The sequence below is a fragment of the Lathamus discolor genome, chromosome 6 (genome assembly GCF_037157495.1).
Source record: "Lathamus discolor isolate bLatDis1 chromosome 6, bLatDis1.hap1, whole genome shotgun sequence".
NCBI classification, from domain to species: domain Eukaryota; kingdom Metazoa; phylum Chordata; class Aves; order Psittaciformes; family Psittacidae; genus Lathamus; species Lathamus discolor.
In genome coordinates this window covers 37,102,607-37,128,162 of record NC_088889.1, presented here as the reverse complement: position 1 = coordinate 37,128,162, position 25,556 = coordinate 37,102,607, and the positions used below count along the sequence as shown (strand labels likewise).

The 25,556-nt window shown below is 51.7% G+C and overlaps 1 protein-coding gene across 3 annotated transcripts in view; it reads left to right on the top strand.

Moving 5' to 3' along the window:
* Positions 1–25,556, top strand: part of TMEM63C (transmembrane protein 63C) — a 38,554-nt gene that overhangs the window by 6,494 nt on the left and 6,504 nt on the right. For all 3 annotated transcript variants that reach the window (XM_065686016.1, XM_065686015.1, XM_065686014.1), the window contains exons 2-8: positions 20,099–20,212; positions 20,479–20,698; positions 21,084–21,163; positions 22,248–22,335; positions 24,472–24,509; positions 24,936–25,078; positions 25,391–25,442. In XM_065686016.1, coding sequence (XP_065542088.1) covers positions 20,501–20,698; positions 21,084–21,163; positions 22,248–22,335; positions 24,472–24,509; positions 24,936–25,078; positions 25,391–25,442 — 599 coding nt within the window. In that variant the 5' untranslated portion in view covers positions 20,099–20,212; positions 20,479–20,500. The remainder of the gene's footprint in view (positions 1–20,098; positions 20,213–20,478; positions 20,699–21,083; positions 21,164–22,247; positions 22,336–24,471; positions 24,510–24,935; positions 25,079–25,390; positions 25,443–25,556) is intronic.

Sequence of the window (25,556 nt, the reverse complement as noted above, 5' to 3'; positions counted from 1 at the left end):
GTGTTATGGAGGAGAAAGAGAGACCTTTGTCTGGCTGGCAGATGTTATTTCTGCATGAACATCTTTTTCCTTTTAACTGTTTAACCACCATCTCCAGGATTGATGTACATGGCTGCCCTCTTCCCTTTAAGAAAGTTCAGAAGGGGAACAGGAGGTGAGGGGAAAGCTGGGTGGGCGAACAAGGTATGAGAAAGCACTTCACCCCATGCTGGGGTTTTACGATGCTGTGTGACAGGTCAGGCTGCTTGTCTGAGCAGTGGAGAGAGTGCAGAATGTGCCATTTCAGATAACAGGTGCTGTTGAAGTGGACTGAGGTGTTTGTTCAGAGGGGAGAAAGTGTGGAAAAAACAGAAGGCAGAAAGACTGCTCCTGAGAGCAGACCTGAACCTTGGCCTTGCTGCCTTCCCTGCTACCCTGCAAAGTGGTGGTCAGGGCTGGGCAGCAGATAAAGAGGGAAGCAGAAACAGCTCTTTCAGGAAGGATTTGTCTTAAGTAGCCTGGCAAACAGCCACTGGCAAACAAATAAGTAATAAATAAAAGCAGGGAGGCTGCCGCACCCCTGCAGCCTCTGACTCCATAGCACGTACGGGCTTTCCTAGCTTCCCTGTAAGCTTAAACCTCTGCCTTCTTCCCATGGCAGCATCCCGGCTCCTGCAGCTCCCTCTGAATGCCTTTCAGCTTTTTAATTTTCCTCTGTGATAACACTGGGATCTGTGGCTGCTCCCCCCTGAAAAGCTTTCCCTGAGGTTAACCAGTTCATCCCTGGGTTGGTGGCTGCTGACAATGGCAAGCGCAGGGTGGTCCTGCAGATGGGGACAGAAACGGCAGTGCTTGCTGGGGGCGCTGGTCGGGGGGGGTGTAGGCCCTCACAGATAAATACTGTCCTTCTATGCAGAGGTTTCTGGCCCAAGGGAAAGTAAGGCAGCTTCAGAGCTGACATCTGCAGGGTTGTAAAAGGAGGAGTGTCCCTGCTTTAAAATATTCCTCACAGGAAATACTCCCATCTTAACAGGCTGCCAGAGCTTCCCCAAGGCAGCAAGGAGAGGGAGAGATGCTTCTAACACCTACAGGTGATTTCAGTTGATATTAAACTAATCAGTCACCTAAACTTTTAGGCAAGCATCAGTGTGCTGTGCAAATGCTGACACCTCATGAATCCTATAGACACCAAAGCCTTCTACTGTTGTCACTTTGCATTTGGTGAAACAGCTCTTCTTACATATTTTAATTGCTGTAAATACGTTTCATATACTTAACCCTAAATTTGAAGGAAACACTGCATTGCTGATGCACTGTGCTCAGAGCAAAAGCAGGTTTGCTTTGGGGTTGTTTCAGGACAAGAGTCTCCACTCCCAGTTTCTTTCAGCTATGGCTTGATTATGTTCAGTCCCTAACCAGTTATCAGATCCCTCAACATCAAGAGATCTTAGAGCTTTAGAGGATCTCACTTGGCATCTACCCACGCTTTAAGATGCCTAAACATCTTTTTGAAGCTGTCTTGAAGCTATTGCTTCAAATGTAGTTGGGACTGGTAATTAGGCTGTAATCACACCTTGTTATTAGGTGGGGACAGTGGCAGCAGTTTGCTTACATTATTACAACAATAATGGGCCAGACTGTGCCAGGTAATGGTGCACAGCCCTTCCCACCACCCAGGTCACTATTGTTGCTGGTTAATGGGTGAGACTGGGCATGGCATGTCCCCAGGGCCTCTCTGCAGAGGCAGAGGGAAGCGGAGTGGAGCAATGTGGCAGGGGACATGGGCTCCCCTCTCCCGGGTCGTTGCACTGGTCCCTGCATTCCCCTCACCTCTGTGGTGGTTCAGCTCTCACTCGATCTCACACTTCCTCACCAGGTTCACTTTTTATGACTCATCTTAGTGGCTCCCAAAACCCCAGCACTGTCCTGCTTTGCCTGTCCTGGTACAGCCATCTCTTAGTGCGTGGTTGTGTTAGTGTAAGAGCTGCAGCCACGCTAAGGGCTGCAGAGAAAACCTCTTTGGCTGAGGAATTTCCTTCCTAATTGAGATTACTCTAATGCTGCCCAGCCTCTGGGGAGCGTAAACACCGCTGTATGGAAGTGTTTCTACACCAGGATCAGTTGTGCAGTTCCCAGCAGAGTACCATGAGAAGCTGTGGCATTCATTTTGACCAAGGAGGGGCTTCTATGCTGTTGTAGTTTGAGCTCAAATAAAGATGTGTCTAAAATGGAGTTCTAAACAGAGGAGAAGGGATAGGCTCAGTGCTCCTGTTCAGTGGGAGCATGTGAAAGCTTTGGGTGACCCGATTATCCTGCCCCCAGCACCAGCGTTTTGTGTCTTGTCATGTGCAGATTGTGGGTGAGCCGAGAGGAAGGCAGGATCTGAATGAGCTAAACTTCACTGCAACCGCAAGTGCTAAAAGGCAGGTTGTGAGAAGTGGGAAAACATGTCATCATGTAATTTAGAGTTCCTCCTAATAGGGAGAGGAGCAGGCTCTGGCCCTGGTTCACTGGGAGTACTTTATTGTTAGCTGGAAGATGGTGGTGGAGATTGACACGAGGAACTCCTTAATGTGCTGTGTTGGAGAGTGTATGGGAGACTGAAATTCAGATAAGGTAGAGGTGGGGAGTTAGGGCAAAACCCAGGTTTGGAAGGATATGTAGGAAGCAGCTCCCAGCTGTAAGCCAAAGTGAGCTCTTGGTACCCTGAGACAAGACCTGGGGACACTGTGTTGGCCAAGCCAAGGTGACCCTACCAGAGGAGCCCCCTTACTGTGCTACTCACCCAGCAAGGTGACACCCACTAAGATGGCATGCCAGAGAAGTGGCACAGGTTGGGGGCTGAGATGTCGCGTGAGGGCTGGCAAGCTGATGGGTGACTCACAAGGCTTGGAAGCGGCTGACCGTGGGCCATAGGGCCCAGTGCAGCTAGGGTCCCAGCTGGCACTGGGACAGCCTCCAGTAGCCTGTGGCTTGGGACCTATCTGGCTGGAAGACCTGGTTGCATCAGCAGGTTGAGACGGTCTTCTTGGCATGGCTCTGGCTTGGAGCAGAGTCTTCATTTTGAAGATAATCAAAACCTGCCTGGACGTGGCCCTGAGCAATTCCCTGTAGCTGATCCTGCTTTGAGAAGGGAGGCTGGACTAGCCCATCTCCCTTCAGCCTCAACGATTCTGTGATTATTTGTCCCATCTTGAAGTCACCATGGGGTAACCCCCAAGGCAGCATTAGAGAAATGACCAGAAATTCAGAGGTTTGCCAAACTCCTCTGTACCTGCAAGCAGCGGTCTGAAGGTCTCTACATGGGTAAGAGACTCCCATTGCTTGCAGGCTTCCGGCTGGGGACTTGCACCATTCCTTGTGTTTCTGAGCTGCTTTTGTCAGGGAGAGGTCACAGATGGCAGAACTCTGCAGGAGGAAAATATAATGGCAGAAATGGCACAAAACCAAACCAAATTTCTTGGCTTTAGCATAAGTTTGATCTGTGCCTTTTTTGGCTCCTGACCTGCATCTGAGTAGGATGGATGGATTAGAGTCAGGATTTAAATTAATGATCAGAAAGCAATGACCTAGGTGCCTAGTTTTAATCTTGCTGTATTTGTATACTTCTGCTCTTTTCCTAAGGACAAGTTGCTTCTCAGTGATAAGTATGTATGTTGTGGTACTTAAGGCTGAGCAGGAGGCTTTGCCATGCTTAAGTGAGTGGGTTTTCAGTATAACATATGGTTATTTAGGTTCTTAATGTCTGCATTTCTTGCATTAGAAAATGGTGAGCGACACGTTTCTTTCTTAGACATTCCTTCTTTATTTATTATAAATTTGGTCCAGCTATATTTCAGCGGAAAATAAAATCCAATTCAAAATGCAGAAAACAAGCGTTTACAAAATGGTTTCTAGTTGGTTAAATAAATCAGCTTAAAATGTGTGGGCCCACAAAAGCAAAAAGTAAGTTTATGAAAGCATTATTTGTATATGTAATGAATTTAATTATATTTCATTACTACAATACTATATTATAGGAACAGAATTTTATTATAGGAGGTAGAAAATATAACCAGTGATATAACCTGACTATTTCTGGCTTTCAAGGATTCAGAACTAGTAGAGATTATCCTCTCTCATTTCATCTTCATCAGGCTTGGGAAGGGACCCAGGCTGTCCTGCATTAACCGCGGTAATTCTCTGAACTTTAACTAATCAGTACTAAATTAACTGAAACTTTTTCCCCTTCTGCTTTCAGAAGGGTTGCTGCTGTCAGAGCCGCTTTTGGAGTTCATCAGGCTTGAGCTCCAGGTGCTCGGCCACTGAGCAGGCCTGGCAGCAGGGACGCTGCATGAATTTCTACTGACTTATTTTTCAGTGATGGGAGTGACCCGAGGTCTCGGCGTGCAGTTGTTACCGCTGCCGGGTTCCAACTGGCTGTCTTTTAATGTAAACATTTTCAGTTCAGACAAAATCTGATTACTTGTAAGTCAGGTAAACGTTTCCAGAAGGCAGCACTCCTTCATTTATTCTGGTTCCAGGCCCTCTTTATTGCTCTTTCCTTTCCTATTACACTGCTGCTAATCTTCTCATCAGGCAGCTTCATTGTGTTTTTCTATTGGGAGATTTTCATCGAGTTTCATTTTTCTTTCATCCAAGTTTTTAATTTCTTATGTCTTCTTCCATGAAATTTCATCTAATTCTTCCTTGTTCAGAAACAAACAAAACCAAGCAAAACCCAAGGCGGGTACTGTTAATAACAGCTACAGCGGCTGGGCCACCTCCTGAAGACAGTGCATTTTAAAGACTTCCAGGTTAGTTCAAGTCATAGCAGTGGTCATGGGGGGAGGTTTGGGATGTGCTGGGTAGGGATGCAGGCAGGGAGAACAGGTTATACAAAACCAGGTGGAAAGCAGGCTTCTGGACTGGGACTGGACCAGGACACCTAGCCACTGTGAAAACTCCTCTGTATCAGTGTTGTATGCCTGAGCATCTCTCCCAAAAATGGACACAGAGCCTGTCTGGTTCTTGCTAATTGTGGCAGGGCTTCAGTGGCCGCTAGGGTGCGGAGAGGCTTGCAGTGGCTAGTGCTGGGACACGGCTTCCTGTCTTGGCCCCAGATCTCTTTGGCTGGCTGTATTCCTGGTGCCAGTGCTGCTGTGTCCAAAGTACCCTGGAAGAACAAGGGCTCTCAGGCTTGGGGAAGCTCCTTTTGTAGCCATCTGCTACAATGCCTCATGTTTAATCTCCTTTCCTTTTCTCTTCCCTGTGAGCATGCGAGCAATGATGCTGTGGAGGGCAGGGGATGGCTGCATGTGGACCCCATAGTGCTGGCAGGGTGGGCAGCAGTTCAGGGATTGCCTGCCCTTCCCCAAGTGCCAGCTTGGCTACATGGCCCCTTGTGCAGGGAAGCCAAGCTTGTGCAGAGAAACCAGAGACAGTTTCTCTGCCTCCCTAATACTTGCCACCCTGATTTTTTCCCCCATTTCTCCCTGATCCCAGATAGCTTTTTTCCAAGGCTGACTTGCCTATGGAGCATCTCTGGTGCCTGCTGTTGGATGTGGCATGTTCGAAAGGATGCAATCTGCCCCAAACCTGCCAGCCTGGGCAGTGTTGTGCACTTCTCCTTGCAGTGGGAAGAGCTTGCATGTGCCTCCATGACCGCACCACTGCCAAATCTGCCATCTGTCTCACCACATCCTCTGGGTGATGCTGTGCTTCGTGGCCCACAGCATCTCTCCTCCTGATGCCTTGTCCCTTTCCCAGCCTGGCTGCTGAACTTGTCCAGATGTGACACTTCTTTCTCTTGCTGAAGGGAGAGAAGCCATTTCCTGTGTTATCCTCCATCACGTCCATCACTCCCGAGGCCCCTTGCCAATGGGCATGGCTGGAGACGGGCAGGAAGGCAGGGCGGTAGGTGCAGGCAGTGCCAGCCTCAGCATTGGCACAGCAGAGGCTGTGTGCTGACTGTGCCCTGCTTACCTTTGTATGCTGGGCCGCTCACCTGTGGTAGGTGCATGTCAGGGGGAACCTGAACCCCACTCCCTGCCATGCGTCTTGTCCCATTCCCACTGGCTTGGGATGCACCAACATGCCCATCCCAACAGCCCAGTGATTTCACTCTTATCTCTGATGCTCCAGGGCCATTTGACTCTCCAGGTCCTCTTCACGGAGGAGACTAGAGCAGGCTGGTGGGTGCGAAGGGCTGTCTGCTGTACCCTGCTTGGCTCTGCTCTGCCCTGCAGCACATATCTGGACGAGGCTGTGCTTGGGTGTCCTGGGCAAGGGGAATTCCCCAGGGGGTGATGGGAATGACTGGGACAAGCTGTCTTGTTGGTGTGTATGAGAACCCATTGCGCTAGGAGGAGGCTGGAACAGTTGGTGCTTTGCAGAGCAGCATGTCTGCCGCTCCATGTGTGCCTGAGAGAGCTGCCTCCCCTCCTGGTCACCGCAGCAGCATCAGCTTTTGTCTGATCTTCCCTAAAGGCTGCATGGGCTGCAGAGGTGGATGGATGTGTGCCCCAGCAACCAGGAGACACTGACTGCATGCTCCCTCCACCGCCCAGTGAAAAGCAGTGCCAGGCTGGCCCTGCACAGAGGCAGGATTTGGCAGGAGGGCAAGCGGCTGGCCCATGACCCAGGCAAAGTCGGCGCAATCTGGTGCTGAGACTATGAGATGGGTTCAGCCTCTTCCCTCCTCCTTTTCAAGGACCAAATTTGCTTGCACACTGGGGGAGAGGTTGCAATGCGGTGGATCCCATTTGGATGCATCCACAGGGGATGGAGGTGGCTGAGCCAGGCCTTGGGGAGCACCTTCTCTCCTTGCCCTCCTGTTGCAGGCCCTTGTGTTCACCATCAAAGACTTTCCCTTCCCTTTGATGTGCTGTTGACTCAAACAGGTATGCTGAGAGCTAATCCCTCTGGTGTGGCTGAATGCAGCTAACGCAGCTGCCACGGGGGCCATCCTCTCTTGTGCAACCCTGTGGTGCCAGAGGCTTTGCTGAGCTGCATTACACTCCCAGGGCAGCATAACTCATCCCAGTCATCTGGTGCTACCCGGGTCTGCTCAGAAGCTGGGCAGAGGTGGGAGAAAAACCTCGCCCGGGACTGGGTTGGCAAGCAGTATGCTCGTGGGCTCCTTCCTGCTGCAGCCCAAACCTCGCTTTGCTCTTGGCACTGAGCACAGGCAACAGAAATGTTCCAGCTCCAGAGATGCTCTAAAATCATATGTGATGTGTGTGTGTGTGTATATATATATATATATATATATATATATATATATATAGTGTTGTAACTCACTGCTCTCAGGAAGAAGTGTTTGTGCCTGCAGAGAGGGGAGCTGGGCAGGGCAGGAGTATTTCTTTGCTCCTGCAGCAGAATCAGTTGTGGGGGACACTGTGGTTGCTTGAAGCTGGGAAGGAGCGAAAGTGGGGAGGCTGGCCCCTGGGAGGGACAGTGTGATGCTGCCCACCTTACACTGGCCTCTGGGAGGCTGTGTGATGAGGGTGCTCAGTGTCAGGCTGCCCCCACGTCCCTGTCCAGCAGCAGTGGGCTGCAGTGGAGGAGAGCTGGGCCCAGCAGTATGGGTGCCAGACCTGTGCTAATCTGCCATGCACCCGTGCTTGGCCCCTGTCACAGAGCAGGCCTGTGGGCAGCAGCAGTGAGGAGGGCTGGCTAGAGCTCAGCAGCAACCATGCAGAGGACTTGAAATGCACCCACTTTCTCCACGAGCTCAGTAGTGGGGTCCCTGCCATCCCCAAGAGTGAAATGTCATCCCAGACAGACTGGGCACTATGGCACAAAGCCACCAGCGTTGCCTGGTCCAAGCAGTGCAGTATTGGGCTTCCCACTCCATGCTCTGCCCAAGTCCTCTTCTTGGCAGTCTTCTTCCCTCTGCCCTGGGTCAAGGCTCTCCCCACTTGCTGGTGAGAGCTGTAGCTGTGCTGCTTGCTCCCGTGGCTGGCAGTCTCTCTGCAGCAGGTGGCTTTATAAAAGGCAGCAGATAAACCTCCCACTTTCCTCTCCACCTCCCACATCTCCCTGCTCCCCAAGCAGCGGAAGGGACTCTGAGAGGAAAGAGCTGCCTTTTCCCTTGGCTCCATCCCGCTTTTCCCTGCATCTCCAGGCACTACAGTGCTCCTGGCACATTGTGGTACTGTGAAAGATGCCTGTGACCCACACTGACAGCTTTGGGCTGGCCCTAACAGTGTCACAGCTGCTCCTGGTTTCCATATTGGTTTCCACGAGGGAGTGTTTTTCCCAGCAGAGGTGGCACTTTACTTCACAGAGGTCTTAAAATCCTCCTAGGTCTTAAAATCCTCCTCTGTTTGAGCACAGTTACTGAGGGGTGGAATGACCCATGTCCCACCACCTCTGCAGCCTTGCTGAGAGGTGCCTTTCTTGGCCTTCGTTGCCAGGGGAGCTGCTACTGCTGGGCTGGCTGTGCATGGGCACACCATGCCATAGTCTTGGTGTTAGCAGGCAATAAACAACTCAGGGTACCCTTTGCAGGGAAGATTAAGCCCTTCCCTAAGGCCAGCTGCTGCGGAGGCCCTCGCAGGCAGCAGGGGCTGGGAGCTGTCCTCATCTGTGCGTATCATCGTTAATTAATTGCAAGTGCAGGGGTTGCTCTGGGGACTGCGGACAGCATTCAGCATCCCAGTTCAGAGCAAGGGCCTGGTGGTAGCAGGAGGCTCTTTACTGTTTTCCTGAAATAGTGTTCTCCACATGTGTGTGCACGTGTGTATGCTGAGAGCCCTGCGATGACTCCCTGCCCCTTTCCCACTTGTGAACATCCTGGGTCCCTGCTTTGTCATAGAATCACAGAACAGTTTGGATTCAAGGGACTTTAGAAGTCACCTACTCTAACCCCCCTGCAATGATCAGGGATATCTACTAAATCAGGTTGCAAAGAGCCCTCTCCAACCTGACCTTTCATGTTTCCAGGGATGGGGCATCTACCAACAATCTGGGCAACTTGTTCCAGTATTTCACCACCCTCATGGTAAAACATTTCTTTCTTATATCTAGTCTGAATCTACTCTGTTTTAGTTTAAAACCATCAGCTCTTGTCCTGTTGTTACGGGCCCTATCAAAACATCTGTCCGTATCTTTATTATAAGCCCCCTTTCCCGGCTGTCTGCTCACACAGACATCACCCACCAGCAGCTGAGCGGCTCCCTGCCCTTCGCTTGGGCAGGACCTGGCCCAGGTCATGCTTTGTGCTGAAGACTGTTGGTTTAAGCATTATCAGGGGACAAGGGTGCACAATGCAGAATGAGCTCAGGCCCCTGCCCTGGGCAGCTTGCAGCCCAATTAGCTCCTATTTGCTTGGTGCTTTGCACACACAAAGTGCAGTGTGAAGGGCTAAGCACACTGTGTGCACAGAGGGGTATTGAAATATAAACCAAACTCAGGTTAGAGCCAGCCTGCAGTGGTGGCTTAGTCAAATGTGGCGAAAAGGGCTGGGGGCGGGAGGAATAAACTCTGCTTGGCTTCTTCCTTCCCAATTCCCATGGCTCCAGCAGCTGCTGCTCACACGTGTGGAGGAGGCACTGGAGAAGTGCTGCTCTGTGCATGGTGCTGGAGGAGGTGCTGGCCCAGACAAAGCTCCTGGCTGTAGATCTCACTGTAAGCACCGTTTGCTCTTGGTCGCCTGAGGTTTGGTTTTATTCTTGCACCAAGGAGCACTGCAGCGAATCAGTGCTGCCTTCCTGAGTCCAGAGCATCCCTCCTGGAGAAGGGTTATGCAGGTGGCTGTTATACTGCAGAGGAAGGCCACAGACGTCATCCTGCAGAGAGCCCCACTGTGGGCCAGGGGCTGGGACACCTTCTTGTTCAGAAACCTCTTACATGGAGCTTACTCTCTTCTAGTGCAAAAACGCATCCACCCTGCGTCTGCGCAGTGGTGCTGGGGTGGGGGGGTGGGCGAGGAGCTGGAGGCAATATTGCAGCCACCACTGGGGGCTGTGGCAGGGGAGGGTTTTGCTCTCAAATGCTGTGTTGGCTTCAGGTGAGTCCTTGGGGCAGCATGACCCTGCACAAGGTTTCCCAAAGGTGGCTGCAACCTGCCAGTCCTGTGCGCAGAGAAACTTGCTTGGCTCCACCGAATGGCCTCACAGTTTTGCCCTCCTGGTGGGTTATGTTGTTTAGATGGTCAGTGGTGGTGGGGCAGGTTCGGGGTGGTGAATGAGGAGAGAAGAGTGGGGAGGACCCACATTTTTTGTCCCAGGAAGAGATACCTCTTGCCTCATCCTGCTGCCTATGCATTGGGTTCGTGTGGCTCTGCACTGTACCTTTCTGTGGGAAGCACTGGGGACAGGGGCAGCAGTGCTAAAGGCAGGCTCACCACAGAGGGGAAGGGGCTCACCTTAGTATTTGCATCCCAAGGACTCACCTTAAACCAATACAAGCCATATGTGCCCCTTGGTGGGAGAACAGTGCCAGAGCTTACAGGTGGGGAAGATGATGTTTATTTACAGTCTTTAAGCAGGTCTATTTTACTCAGTTGTGCACACACAGTCAGTTTGTCATTCATCCCACTCACTCCCACACTCATACCCAGCATCCTCATGAGCACCCCAGTGCATGTGGGTAATATGGGGACAAGGGACACTGGCTGTTGAGTCCTCCTGACCAACCTGGATATTCATACCTTCATTATATAACAATGACTGACCTCAGCCTCTGTAGCCCACCAGCTCAGTTGCCACTTGTGGTGTGGTTCTCCTTGTTTAGAAGATGTGTCTGGTTTCTGGCAGGCTAACGGGACTCACTGGTTTATGTCCTGTATGAGGCAGCTGCCATCCTACCCGTGATGAGATAAGGTCTTCTGCTGGTGGGTGTCTGTGCTGTGGCCTTAGCAGAGTGTGAATGCAGCATTCATACCAGTGTCAGTGTTTGTGCTACCAATCTCTTTGCATCCAGCACCTTGGCTTCCTGGTGAGATCTGGTTCCACTCTCTGTGGGTCACAGCCCTGGGGACATGGGCACTGTCACAGTGGGGTTACTCTCCTGTGCAGGCAGCTGCCCGGAAGATGCTGAAGGTGGTGAAACAGCCCTGCCCAGGGATGCTGCTCACCCACACCTGTTCGCCTCACAGGCTACAACCAGCCCGACCTTCTCTTTGCTTTTTGGACATGGAGGCCATAATCTTGAGAGGGAAGGGATTTTGGAGGAGTGTGTCTGTGCTCCCATCTCCTCTGTGCTTATACCCTTTGGCAATGGATATGGTCTGTGGTATGCCTGTTCTCCCATGCACTGAGATAGAGGGACGGAGATGTCACCATGCCCTTTGGTGCCCAAACTGCTTTCTCCGGGGTGTGTGCTGAGCTTGGTGCAGGGTGTTGATGATCCTTTCCCAGCCCAAGGTCATTTGTTAGCCATGCTGAGTCAGTGGCAGTGTCTTGGGTTTCCTGGCCTCCTGTAATTGCAGCCCTGCAAGGTCAGTCACTGCAGTCCCACAAGGTGGGACACCAGAGGTTTGCCTCCCGTTGCAGTTCTGAGCACACCAGGGTACAAACCTGATCTTCCCATTATGGCAGTCCTTGTTCTCCCCTCCCGCAGTCTGCCCACATCTCCTTGTGAAGGAAGAAGGATGCAAAGGCAGTCAGGTAGCGGGGATACTTACTTTCTAGGAGACACAGCTTGGCTCCTCAGCCTGGCTTTTCTGCTGGCTTTTCATGGCCACAGACATCTCTATCAGCAGCCCTGTGCCCCAGCTGCCACCCGCCAGCCGAAATGAGTAATGCTGGAGCAGGACACCAAGGCTGGGTAAGCGCAAGCATGCTGAGAAGCCCGGCTTAGTCATCTGAGAGCTCCCAAGACTTGTTTTGGTGTTTTGCTACTCCAGCTGTCCGTGCATCCCCTAGTAAATGAGTTTGCTGGCAGGCTGCTTCACGGGAAAGACAAATTTTGAGCAATTGCATTTGTATCAAAGACATGCCCGATTTTTAATTGGAAATCTGATTCTCTGGATTAGTGCCCGCCCAACCAGAGAGAAGCATATGCTGGTGTATCAACAAAACAGGGCACTGAATATTAAAGGCAAACCTTACACACTGGAAATGCTTCATAGAAATAACACAACAAATCCCTTTCAATGGCGAATCGTTCATGTTAGCTGTGCATTCGCAGCCGTCACAAAGAAGAGAAAGAAGGATTGCCTTTCTCTAATGTTCTGCATGTTATCTGACCCTGTTTTAGCATCTTTCTTGTAAGTAAGACCTAGAATAGGTAGAACATATACTGTGATTTCTGCCTCTATGTTATTGCCTCATTTTCCCAATCCTGCCCACTCCTGTGTTTCTTGCTTACTGCTGTTGCTTCTCCAGGACAGCAGCTCCTCCAAGGGATGCCTGTCTGTGGCTGGCATCTAAAGGCACTGCCTCATACACAGCTAATGGGAAGCTCTCCCAGCACCTTCTGGAGGTGAAGGTACCCACCCAGCTCTGTTACTCACAACAATATTTCCTCCTCTGGCCCCTAAAGGCTGAGGAAAGCACAATGGCAGTGGTGTAGTTTGGAACAGGAACTGGTCTGGTGATGCTGTGGGGTTTGTTTGGACTTTTAAGATACGATTGCAGAGTGCTGTCACTGGAGTGTGGCAAAATGTGGGATACATCTGGTGTGAACATTTAGCTTAGGTGTTTCAACAGTGACGAAGTCTGACCTGCAGTGTCTGTGTGGTTTCTCACTCTATACTGAGTAAGGAAACTCTTCCAGTTGGAAGGAGGTCAAACATGTCCTGCAGGTCTGAGTTTAAGCTGTTCCCAGTGTACATGAGCAGAAATCTCCTTTTGTGGTTTCTGCTGCATGTGCTGTTCCTAGATTATTTACAAGATTTACTTTCAGCTGGTTGTTCCCAATGGTTATTTTAATGGTAATGCTGCAGCTATATAATTTGCATAAGCTTTTCTAAGAGCAGCACCATAAAAGGTGAGATCAGCTGCAACAGTCTAGAAAAGTACCAGTTTGAGTATTTGGAGGTGGCTTTTCATGAGTATCTCGGCACAAAGGGACAGCTGAAAGGCAAGAGAACGAGCTTGGAATCAGCTTCAGAGGAGCTATGATATCCTGCAAGGACTGCGTTACACCATGACATGATGGCTCCTTTGGGCAACTGACTTGGAGGTGCCTAAGAGAGAGGGGACAGAACTGGACTGGTGGCTTCAGGTGGCTTCTGCTCCTGCAATTTCTCTGTGCAGTGAGACTGTAGCATTGAGACAGCAATGCTGGGTAGGAAAACAGGAGCTGGTTGGGCTGCCTGTGTGAAGGCTTCTGTGCAGGAATGCTTGGAGCAAGAGACACTAGCACTATATCCAGGAGGAACCCATTGCTTTTGGCCACCAGCAGCAAAATGTCTGCTACTGAGGGAAGGGGGTATCGGCAAGGATTTGATACGGAAAGGCAACCTGTACCAATCCCTATGAAAGTCCCCTTCCCCCCACCATCCTCTGGCAGGATGTGCCAGGGGTGCCTAGGAGGAAGCTGCAGGATCTTACCACTGGATATTGGAGTGGTGGTGGCAGAGAAGGGATTCGGAGGTTGCTAAGAGTCTCCTTATTTATTTGCTGAAGGTCCAACAGCTCCCTTGGTCAGAGACACACTCTCCATGTTGACAGAAAGGCCATTAATTATTTAGCAGCTGAAAATGCCAGATGGCAATGGCTCTGCTGCTTGCGGGAAGAGGGGGGGAGGGAGATGTGCACATGGGGAGAACAGATTGAGAGCATCGCCACAGAAAAAGGCTGACCCCAGCCAGAGGTCTCAGTGGCCCAGGTGTTTTTGTAGCTGCCTGATGACCAGGAGCAGGAGGCAGGTGAGGCAGGGCAAACAGCTGCCACTGGCCAGAGGGGCCCACTCATTTCCCACAGATCTCCCCTTGCTGGCATTCCCTCTTCAGGGATTGTCATCCTAATGGGATCATGCTGGGCCTCAAAGTACTGGACTGTGAGGTAGACCACAACTCAGGGTACTACAGGAAGGCTTTGGCAGCCCAACCCTCACTTCACACCTAACTGCAGGAATGGCACTTCAGTCCCAAGTCTGCTCGGGTGCCCTTTGGAGCAGTAGCAGCTTATCTCAGTTGTTTTGGGAGCCCCACTAACGGTCAGCTGTCCCAGCTTGGCCTATGTTGTCTCCAGACACCATGGACTGGCCAGACCAATACTTATATGGCTAGGGACCTCCAAGAAGAACTGAAGATGCTGTAGGCAGCATGGGCAGATCTGTAGCAGACACTGAAGCCCATGCCCCAGGTGACAGTGCACCACATGCGCCGTAAGAGGGACTCCTGTGAGTCTGCAGGTCCTGGGCTTCTTGATGCCTGTACTTCAGTGGCTTCTGATGTCGCTTCAAAACACCTATGCAGGTAGCCAGATGCCAGCCTAACCCTTGAATAGGATGAGCCTCAGGCTGTGCTAGGTTCATAGGCCTGGGCCAAGCACCCCAGCCACTCTTTCAGTGGAGATTTGTCTTTGGACTGGAATTTATGCTTCAGAAATGAAAATAGGAAGTCACCATCTCTCTGTGTCTAATTTGAAAACTGCAGGCACCAAGGGTAGTTCTCAAGTTATTCAACCCTCTTCAGAGCCTGGTTTGAGAATCCCCTGGGAATCCCTGTTTTCCCACTGATTGCATTTGTCAGGTTTTCAGAGCCTTTTTTTTCCCCTCTGTCAACTCTGAGTTTGAAAACCTCCCTCTTCCTCAGTCACAGAATCACAGAATCCCAAGGGTTGGAAGGGACCTCAAAAGATCATCTAGTCCAACTCCCTGGATGAGGAGGTCAAAGAGAGTCAGTCTCAGACATGTAACCTGTGTCAGCTCCTCCCCCAGTGCCCCCGTCCTACCTGCTTTGCTCAGCTGTGGGGTGGAGGTGTCTGGACTCCTCAAGAGCTTTAGGGCAGGACTAATCTCTTCAAGCAGGAAGCTGCATGGTCTAAGAGAGAGAGGCTGAGGATACAGCAGTACACATAAAACCACGTGCTACTGTAGTGTCCCATCTGTCACACTGACACAGCAGAAGTAAATGTTTCCCAACAAAAGAAAATCTGTGTAGAGCTCAGAAAGATCCCCTTTCTAAGCCAAGGCATTTTGTGTGTGCTCTCCCTGTGCTCACCAAGGACCTCTCAATCAGGCTTCCTTTGGTGTTGAAGAGTTGATCCTGCTGGGAGAAACGACCATAAACACTTTGCATCTCCACGTCCCTGGAGGTGCTGTCTGTCTTTGCATTCTCCATTGCTTAATCGGACTGTGACTCCTGCTGTTCTTACATCCTGTTCGTGTGGGCTGAGAGCATCCTGCAGCAGGAATCAGCTGTTGCTGAGTGACTGCAGGGGCTGCAGCACGGTCCCTGTTGTGACTGGAATATAGACAAAAAGGAGAGGGAGGAAATAATGCCCAGTGGCTTGAATACAAGGCTCAGAGGAGTATGTGTTAATACATATGAGTGCTGAGGTTTCATGTGGCCTTTGCAATGACCACAATATACTGGTAACAATATACTGTGCTCAGCATGTCTGCAGGACAAGGCACTCATGTAACTCCTTATAAACTTCAGGCTGGCTGGATGTTCTTGTCAGGAGCACAAGTCCCCAGGAATAGGGATGTAGAATAGCTGCAGTTGGAAGGGCTCCCTTGGAGGTCATCTGATAAATGTCCTTGTTTAGGACCAGGCCAACTTCAAAGCATTGTCCTGAGACAATGTTTCTTTGTCTATCTGTTCCTACCCCCCACCAGTAACCTCTGTCTTCCCCGAAGCAGGATTTTTAGTCCTCTAGAATTACCTGCATCTGAACATCTGGTACATCTACTTTGAAGGGCACAGAGGCACCCATCTGTTGGCCTGACCCAGTCTCAAGGGAGGTGTGTTGCCTACCAGGGGCATGGATCAGGGATGTTGCAGAGAGGCTGCCTGCTCTAGTAAGTCCCATGGACTATTACCCACTTCTAGTGATCCATGTGGGTGCTAGTGATATAGACAGCAGTAGCCCGGAGAACATAAAGAAGGACTACAGAGCCCTGGGAGAGGCGGTTAGGGGCTCTGGAGCTCAGGCAGTCTTTTCATCAATTCTCCAGGATAAAGGGGAGGACCTTAAAAAGGCTAGGAGGGTTGGCCAGGTTAATAAATGGTTAGAAGGGTGGTGCCATAGTCAGAGGGTTGAGTATTTAGAACATGGGGCTCAATTTAGTAGGGCAGGTCTCCTGGAGGCTGGTGGAGCTGGTCTGACAACGAAGGGGAAGAGCGGTTTTGGTAGGAGGCTTGCCAGGCTGGTCAAGGATGCTTTAAACTAGATGTGTTGGGGGAGGGGGGCATCATTCCATCCCAACATACCCAGTCAGTTGCGAGTACCTATAATAAATGCTCAGAGCAATGTAGAGATATTCCAGCTGCTCCAGCCAGTGAGCCAGCTTCATTTGGAGCTCGGCTCAGATGCCTCTGTACAAATACCCGTAGCATGGGGAACAAACAAGGGGAATTAGACTTGTGTGCACGTCTACAGGGGTATGATATAATAGGCATCACAGAAACATGGTGGGATGGCTCCTGTGACTGGAGTGTTGGAATGGAAGGTTACAGGCGCTCTAGAAAAGACAGGTCCAGTAGGCGGGGAGGGGAAGTTGCTATTTATGTTAGGAATAGGCTGGAGAGTATGGAACTCTGGGGTGAGCAGTCAATAGAGAGTTTGTGGGTCAGGGTTAAAGACAGAACAGTGATGGGAGACATTACTGTGGGGATCTGTTACACACCGCCTGATCAAGAGGACTCTGTGGATGAAGCACTCTATAGACAGATAGGAACAGCCTTACGCTCACAGGCTCTTGTTCTCATGGGGGACTTCAATCACCCCAATATCTGTTGGAGGATTGGTACGGCGCGGCACAAGCAATCCAGGAGGTTCCTCGATTGTGTGGAGGACAACTTCCTTCTGCAAGTAATAGAGGAGCCAACAAGGAGAGGTGCCGTGCCTGACCTCGTGCTCACCAACAGGGAAAGGCTGGGTGGAAATATGATGCTCCAGGGCAGCCTTGGTTGCAGCGATCATGAGATGATCGAGTTTGAGATGCTCAGGACAGTAAGAAGAGCGTGCAGCAAGCTCACTGCCCTGGACTTCAAGAGAGCAACTTTGGCGTCTTCATGAGCTTGCTTAGTAAGGTTCCATGGGATGTAGCCCTAGAGGGCAGGGGTCCCAAGACTGTTGGTTGGTATTCAAGGATCACCTACTTCAAGCTCAGGGGTGCTGCATCCCAACCAGAAGGAAGTGCAGCAGGAGGGCCAGGAGACCTCCTTGGATGGATAAGGAGCTGCTGAGGAAACTTCAAAGGAAGAAAAAGGCTTATAAAAGGTGAAAGCAAGGACAGATGGCCTGGGAAGAATACAGGGATGTTGTCTGGGAAGTTAGGGACCAGGTTAGGAAAGCTAAGGCTCAGTTAGAATTAAACTTGGCTAGGGATGTGAAAGATAACAGGAAGGGGTTCTATAGGTACATTGCAAGTAAAAGACAGACTAGGGACAACGTGGGCCCTCTCCAGAAGCTATTAGCAGAACTGGCTACAGTCAATTTGGAGAAGGCTGATGTTCTCAATGACTTCTTTGCCTCAGTCTTCACTGGCAAATGCCCTGACCACACCACCCAAGTCTTGGAAGGCAGACACAGGGACTGTGAGAATGAAGAACTTGGGCCCACTGCAGGAGAGGATCTGGCTCGAGACCATCTTAAGAACCTGAACATACACAAGTCCGGGGGACCTGGTGGAATCCATCCACAGATCCTGAAGGAGCTGGCAAAGGAAGTTGCTAAGCCACTGGCCATCATATTTGAAAAATCATGGCAGTCAGGTGAAGTTCCCAACGACTGGAAAAAGGGAAATATAACCCCCATTTTAAAGAAGGGGAAAATGGATGACCAGGGAACTATAGACCAGTAAGTTTCACCTCTGTGCCTGGTAAAATCCTGGAGCACATTCTCCTGGCAGGCACGCTAAGGCACATTAAGAACAACAAGGTGCTTGGTGACAGCCAGCATGGCTTCACTAAGGGGAAATCCTGCCTGACCAATTTGGTGGCCTTCTATGATGGGGCTACGGAACTGATGGACAGGGGTAGGGCAGTTGACGTCACCTACCTGGACTTGTGCAAAGCGTTTGACACTGTCCCACACAACATCCTTGTCTCTAAATTGGAGAGACATCAATTTGATAGGTGGACCACTCTGTGGATAAAGAACTGGCTGGATGACCACAAAGAGTTGTGGTCAAGGGCTCAATGTCCAGCTGGAGACCAGTAGCGAGTGGTGTCCCTCAGGGATCGGTGTTGAGACCGGTCTTGTTTAACACCTTTTCTGGTGACATGGACAGTGGGATTGAGTGCACCCTCAGCAAGTTTGCCGATGACACCAAGCTGTGTGGTTCAGTTGATACGCTGGAGGGAAGGAATTCCATCTAGAGGGACCTCGACACGCTTGGGAGGTGGGCTGATGCCAACCTTATGAAGTTCAACCATGACAAGTGCAAGGTCTTACACCTGGGTCAGAGCAATCCTGGGCACAGCTGCAGGCTGGGCAGAGAAGAGATTCAGAGCGGCCCTGTGGAGAAGGACTTGGGGGTGTTGGTCGATGAGGAACTGAACATGAGCCAGCTTCAGTGTGCGCTCACAGCCCAGAAAGCCAACCGTATCCTGGGCTGCATCAAAAGGAGCGTGACCAGCAGGTCGAAGGAGGTGATCCTGCCCCTCTACTCTGCTCTTGTGAGACCTCACCTGGAGTATTGTGTGCAGTTCTGGTGTCCTCAACATAAAAAGGACATGGAACTGTTGGAACAAGTCCAGAGGAGGGCCACAAGGATGATCAGGGGACTGGAGCACCTCCTGTATGAAGACAGGCTGAGGAAGTTGGGGCTGTTGAGCCTGGAGAAGAGAAGGCTGCATGGAGACCTAATAGCAGCCTTCCAGTATCTGAAGGGGGCCTATAGGGATGCTGGGGAGGGACTCTTCATTAGGGACTGTAGTGATAGGACAAGGGGTAACAGCTTCAACTTAAACAGGGGAAGTTTAGATTGGATATAAGGAAGAAGTTCTTTACTGTTAGGGTGGTGAGGCACTGGAATGGGTTGCCCAAGGAAGCTGTGAATGCTCCACCTCCGGCAGTGTTCAAGGCCAGGTTGGACAGAGCCTTGGGTGAGATGGTTTAGTGTGAGGTGTCCCTGCCCATAGCAGGGGGGTTGGAACTAGATGATCTTAAGGTCCTTTCCAACCCTAACTATTCTATGATTCTATGATTCTATCCTAACTTGCCGCCTTTTCGGAAGAGACTTTAGGGACCCAACCTGGTTGCCATTTTGAAAGCACTCCAACAACCTATTAACGGACCACCATGAGAGCACCCTGAAGACACCCCCGCTGTCCTAGGGTGTCTCTCACCCTGGTGATGTGGTTGGCCTCACCACAGTCATAGCTGTCCTCCTCTGAAGGCCACGCAGCTCTCCAGGCACCAGGAGCAGCTGGCTAAAGGTGCTGGTGGGGGCTCCAAAGTACAGGAGCAGGCAGGCAGGAACACGTGGAGAAGAGACTCTGGCCCTGATGTCCCCATGCTGTGTTTGTTATTGTGTGATGTGCTCCTTCCCTCTCCTGTCCTTCTGGTGAGTGCAGTGGCCGTTCAGCATTGTCTTGGCACATGTGTCTATGACATCCCCATGATTAATAGCCATGCTGGCTGCTGTATGGTGTTTCTTCCCAGGGATCTCAAGTGCTGCAGGTTTGGAGAGGATTCTCTCCTACTTAAAGCATGGTGATAGGACAGGTTTTTGGAAACAAGCCACAGTCTTGGCCATTAATAGTGTTTACTGCTAGTAAGGACTGTAGCCTGTGGTATCAGCTCCTGGGAAAGTGGAGAGAAACCTGAAATTTAGGGTTTTGAGAAGCTGATTCTTCTGGAGACATCAGGATATCTTGGAAGGAGCAGTTCTGCTCTGCTGAAAAGACTGGAGGTCCCATGACCCCCAAGTCACACAGATTGTGATGCTGGAGGAGAAGGGAGAGCTTAGGGATACTTTACACACAGTAGATACCTGGCAGTGGGGAGCAAAGCAGGCACAGCTCCAGCAACCCAGTTGTTAACATCAGTATTGTTCTTATTCTCAGAAACTCATCCAAATGCTTTGGCTCCTCATTCCTGCCTGCTGACCACACCAGCGTGGCCATGACTCAACCAACTTCCAGGACCGAGGGGCAGAGGTGTTGAAAGACCTGTCTCAGGTGTGATGGAGACAACCAAATAGCATGGGGTTTAATGGGGTGGGGAAAGGGAAGGAGGTACTGTGAGATTTCTCCAGCATCACCTACTGCCCTGTGTCCCATAGCCCCATCCTGGGAAAAAGTAGGACTGGGGAAACTCCAAGGTCACCAGCCAGTCCGCTCCCCTCCCTGCCCTTAGTGAGCTCCTCAGACCTTGCTGGGGGACCTGGGAGAGCCACTTTTCAAGCAGAAGCTTCTCCATCTGCACCCCTGTCCCTGTCTTGCAGGGTGAGGCCAACAACACCACTGATGGAGAGTGTGTACTCAGTGGAGCCCGCACCTGAGGGTGCCAGCCCCACCTCGCTGGATGTGCTCAGCTTCCTGGACACACTGGTGAACAGCACAGAGGAGCAATGCTTCAGTGCCCGCTCCCGCAGCACCGTCCTGGAAGGGCTGCCCTTCGGTGGTGTGCCCACTGTGCTCGCCATCAACTTCATCCTCTGGCTGGTGAGTGTGCCGGGAGGGTGCCACGTTATGGCACCACAGTCTCTGTGGTGTCAAAGACTGGCCGTGAGCATGGGGGGGGATGTGTGTGTTATGGGTGCACTTGAAGCCACATGCAAGAGCAGCCTGCGCGTTAGTGCATCTGGCTGACTGGGGGAACAGGGCTGTGTGCAGGGGACAAAGAGCTTTGCCCACATCCTGGTGGGCAGCAGGTGGCACTGGGGCAGCAGTTGTGAGATCAGGGACAGGAGCGGTTTGGCTTGAGCCAAGAGTGTTGCACCAGCTTGGGCTCAGGAGTGAGAAAACAGAAAGGTGGGATGTGAGGAGAACCCACCAGGTGAGACCTCACAGCCAAACCCTCCACCTCTCCTCTTCCATCTCCTTCTAGCTTCTCCTCCTGATCTTCTCCTGCCTTCGGAAAGCAGCTTGGGACTATGGGCGCCTGGCTCTGCTGATGGACAATGATAGGTGAGGAGGATGCAAGGCCATCATTGGTGATGTCTCTAGCCTTTCCAAGAGGGCTGGCGCTGCAGGGTGGCCCATGGAGAAGCTCAGCAGGTGTTCCTATCCCTCCTTCCCACTGGGAATTGCCTGGCTGCCGTTGCCCATGGAGGTACAGGCACTCTTTTCTGCAGGGAGAGGGAAAGCCCAGGCCAGCTTTGATTCCTTCTTGTTGGCATTGTCTGGTGACTGTGCTCTTGATGCCAGAGAGGGCACTGTCACGGGCAGGACAGAGGCCCAAGAGCTGCTTTCGAGTGAGGACTGAGCTGCTTCCTCTCCCACTGCTGCTCTCTCAGGATAAGCAGGGGTGGCCAGCCCAGGAGGCAGACCCACAGCAGTAATACTGCTCCTCATGTCACAGGGCAGCTTGCCTGGCCCAGTCTTCAGGGTACGTGCAGAATTTCACCAAAAACATGGATGATCTGGGGCGAGCAGAGCCCAGACCAATTTCCAGGTGCGTTTGTGCTGCCTGCAGCTGTCTGCCAGAGCACAGCTTGCCCCAGGCAGCAAAGCAGCTTTGCACAGGCGGGTGGTGGCTGCAAGGCTGGGCAGCCCACAGGAGAAAACTCTGTAAAAGGCCTTTTCCTGCCTTCTCCTCTCTCCAGCTCTCTTTGGCGTCAGGCTCTGGAGCTGGGTCTGGCAATATACAGACATGTTCCCAGCCACCAGGAAGGTGAAAGGGCAATCAAGACTTAAAATGCAAACTCAGATTACATTCCTTGTTACTGTAACACCATTTGGGAGGGCTGAAACTAGTGGAATAGAAAAAACAGGGTTCAGCAGCCACTTGACCTAGGTCATGTTCTTCACGGGCCACCCCACTGTGGGGCAGGGCCACAGAGAAGCTGCAAGGAATTGTCAGTGTGGAGGCAACAGGATGCAGCACCCGCCCCGAGCCCAGTGGTGGTTGCTGGTCCAGCCCCAGTGCAGGGTGCGGGGAGAGGGAAGGCATTTCCTCAGCTGCTCCCTAGAAGTCTGTCCAAGAGTGCTCATCCTCTCCTGTCTGCTGCTGCTTTCCTGCCTCACCTCTCCGCCCTTCTCCTCACTGCAGTCTGACATCACTTTTCTATGGAGAGCAGAGTGAGAAGGAGAAGTCCCCATCAGAGAGCAGCCCCCTGGACACTGACAACAAGGACATGGTAAGTGTTGGTGCCTGTGGCAATGGGAGCCCCAGCTGGCCTTGTCCCTGCCCAGCCCACTCTGCTCATCACCAGAAACCCAGCTCGGAAGTTAAATGGGAGAAATTAAACACTCCAGAGCAGGGTTTCCTGCTTAACACCTGTTAGCAGCAGTTTCTTTGTCTTGGCTTGTTTTGAGGCATCTACCTTGAATTGCAGCTAGGAGGGGATGCTGCTGCCAAGGCAAGCATCTGCTGGCCGCAGGGGCCCTGTCAGATGCATGGCCAGAGCCAATTTGTATGCCTGCAGGAACCTTTCTGGTCCCCACAGGTCAGAGTCCCCTGGATCACACCTCCACCTCTGCTGGTATCATCTTTTTTAAGTCATCCTTTTTTTTCCCTCTACCACACCAGGCATGAACCAGGCTTTGCTGGAAACAGGCACAGACAGACACATTTTGCTGTCTGTCTCTTTATTTTTTGGCAGCAGAAACTCAGAAATCAGTCACTATGTGTGACTATGAAGAGAATCACATGGCTTACTAAAAAAAACTAGGCAGGAAAGGTAAAGAAGCAAAATCCTTGCAGGTGGCAGGAGTCCTGTTCAAAGGCTCTGTACCGGATACTCTGCACAGAGTATCGCTCATCAAAAACTAAGGGAGAAAGACCACAGGGAAAGCCAGAACAGCTAAAGAGCAGATTGAGGGAGATTACTAGAAGCAGGAAGACATCCTTTTTAGAGCCAAGCTGTTCCCAAATGAGAAAAATCTAAATATTGCCAGGTCAGATTTGGAATGCACTAAGGGATGAGAAGAACAGATTTGAGGGGAAATTTGTAGAGAGCACAAAAGCAAGTACTGGATTTTTTCTCACGAATGAAGAACAGGAAACCTGCCAGAGGGTTTGTAGGGCTGATTGATAGGTGTTGAAGATAGAAAATGCTTGCTGGAGAAGGTGAGAATGTGGTGGGAAAGCTTAGTAAATGTTTGGTCCCTGTATCCAGTGAGGAGGAGCTTGAACAAATTCCTGCCTGGGAGCCCTTCTCTGTGGGGAAGCACAAAGCTGGAGGGTTCCAGCAGCAGGATTGCAGGATAAGGTTGCAACAAAAGCAGCCTGACGAATTCTCGCTACCATCACAAATTCCTGGTAGCAGGCACAGGACTTCTCACTCCCCCTGAGACGAGTAGCCGAGCTACTGACCGCAGTGTCCATCCTTTCTCCTGCACGTGGGGATCCTAGAGAAGTGGGAACCAGCTCATAAATGCTGGTTTTCAGGAGGGTTTCTGGAAATTCAAGAAATTACATCCCAGGAAAGTTGGGGTCTGCATGGACAGCCTCCAAGACATGGTTCTGCAGAGCAGAGCCCCAGAGTGGGGTGCAGGAGAGGAGTCAGGCTGGTTGTGCTAAGGGGGTGTTGGTTCCCTGTGGAGCTGCTGGGGTCACAGGGATGTCTGCACCTCCAAAGCCTTCAGCTGCAGTTAATCAAACTAAGCTGAGTTGTGGGGTAGGCGGGAAGGTCCTGGCATGAGTAAAGGCAGGGGATGGAGAGGAGGAAGAAGCTGCCAGCTCTCACAGAGCAGGATAAGGGAGTTCCGCAGCAGGCTGCCTGGGGTCCCTGCTGTCCAAGGCCAGCATAAACCCTCCAGAACGGGTTGAAGAGGAGGTGCCAGATGGCTGAGTGTTATTCTGTACAGCCATGACTGCGAGGGCTGCAGGGGGACATTAAACTCCGGTGTCGGTAGAACGTAAAATAACGTACAGGGGAGAAACCCCCTAATATCACGTATGCAATGACAGAGAATAAGCTATTACACAAGATCTTAGTGCTCCTGTATCACAGTGTCGGCTCAGCGCTCAGTAGTGGCCAAAAAAGCGCATTGCACGTCAGGAGCTGCCAGTCAGGGGGGCAGAGGAGGATGTTGCTGGAAGCCCGGGGCCTGTGTTGCGGTGGTGCCCCGTTTTTCCCGTTCCTCTCAAGGCAGCTGCCTTTGCCACCCCTGCAGATGAGCGACTGGGCTGAGCACCCCAGAGGTGGGGGCTGAGCCCCAGCACCGCACCGCCTCTTCATGTGTCCCCAGCATGTGTCAAGCCTTGGATCCTCACCAGTGAGGTTTTGGGGTGGTCACCCCTGGCTCATTCTGACTCTTTTTCCTTCCAGGGATTCTGCTCCTGGCTCCTTTCTATCTACCAGATGAAGTAAGTGTGTGTCCTTTGCATCACAGCCATGCCCCACCACTACTTGCCAGTGGGGAGCTAGTACCCACAGGTGATGATGGCCCGCCACCTGGAGCTTCTGGGACCAGCAGCAGAGCAGAGCCCTCTTAAAATATCCTCTCCAGAGAGAGAGCAGAGGACTCACCTCTGTGTTTTCTCCTGGCCCCTACATCCTATCCCAAAGAAAAGAGCTTCAACCTCTTCTGGTAGGAGCTGGTCCTGTAATGGGGTGACAGCCCAATGGATGCTTGTGTCCCTCATCCACTCTGTGCCCAAATACCATGTGCTACAGGCAGGATGCCATCAGTTGACGTGGGTTATGTGCGGCTGGAGCAGCCAGGGTCCCCAGGGTGGGAGGTGATGGGTAGGCACCACCAGTGTTCACCCCCACCTGCCTCTCTCCCCCAGGGACGAGGAGATTCAAAGCAAGTGTGGGATCGATGCCACCACATACCTGTCCTTCCAGCGGCACCTCCTGGTCCTGCTGATGCTGGTCTGCGTCCTCTCCGTGGCTGTCATCCTCCCCGTCAACTTCTCAGGGGACCTCCTGGGTAGGTGCTTCCCCAGCTTCGGCATAGCTCAGGACTTTGGTGCAGGCTGCCCAGCCTCAGGGTGAGCTCTGTGCTGCTGGGACAGAGGGCAGAAGAACCTCTCCATCAGGAGCCCCCATGTGAGCAGGAACCCACCATCAGCTGTCGGACAGAGGGATGCAAAAGGCAGGGAGCTCCAGGGCAGCAGGGGCTTGGTGGAGACCTTGGGAGGTGGAAAAGGAGGGAGCAAATACCAGAGCCATTAACCCTGCGAGCACGGGTATGCACACCACACTGTTCCCTTAACATCCTGCTTCTCCTCTTCCCCTGCAGGACACAATCCCACCCACTTTGGCCGGACAACCATCGCCAACATCCCGACGCAGTACGTGGCTCCCATGTCCAGGGAGGGCTGTGGGTGCTGCCACTATGGTGGGCACTGCTCAGAGCACTGAGGCATGGTGCTGGTCACAGCCCCATGCCAGGAACAGAGACAGGT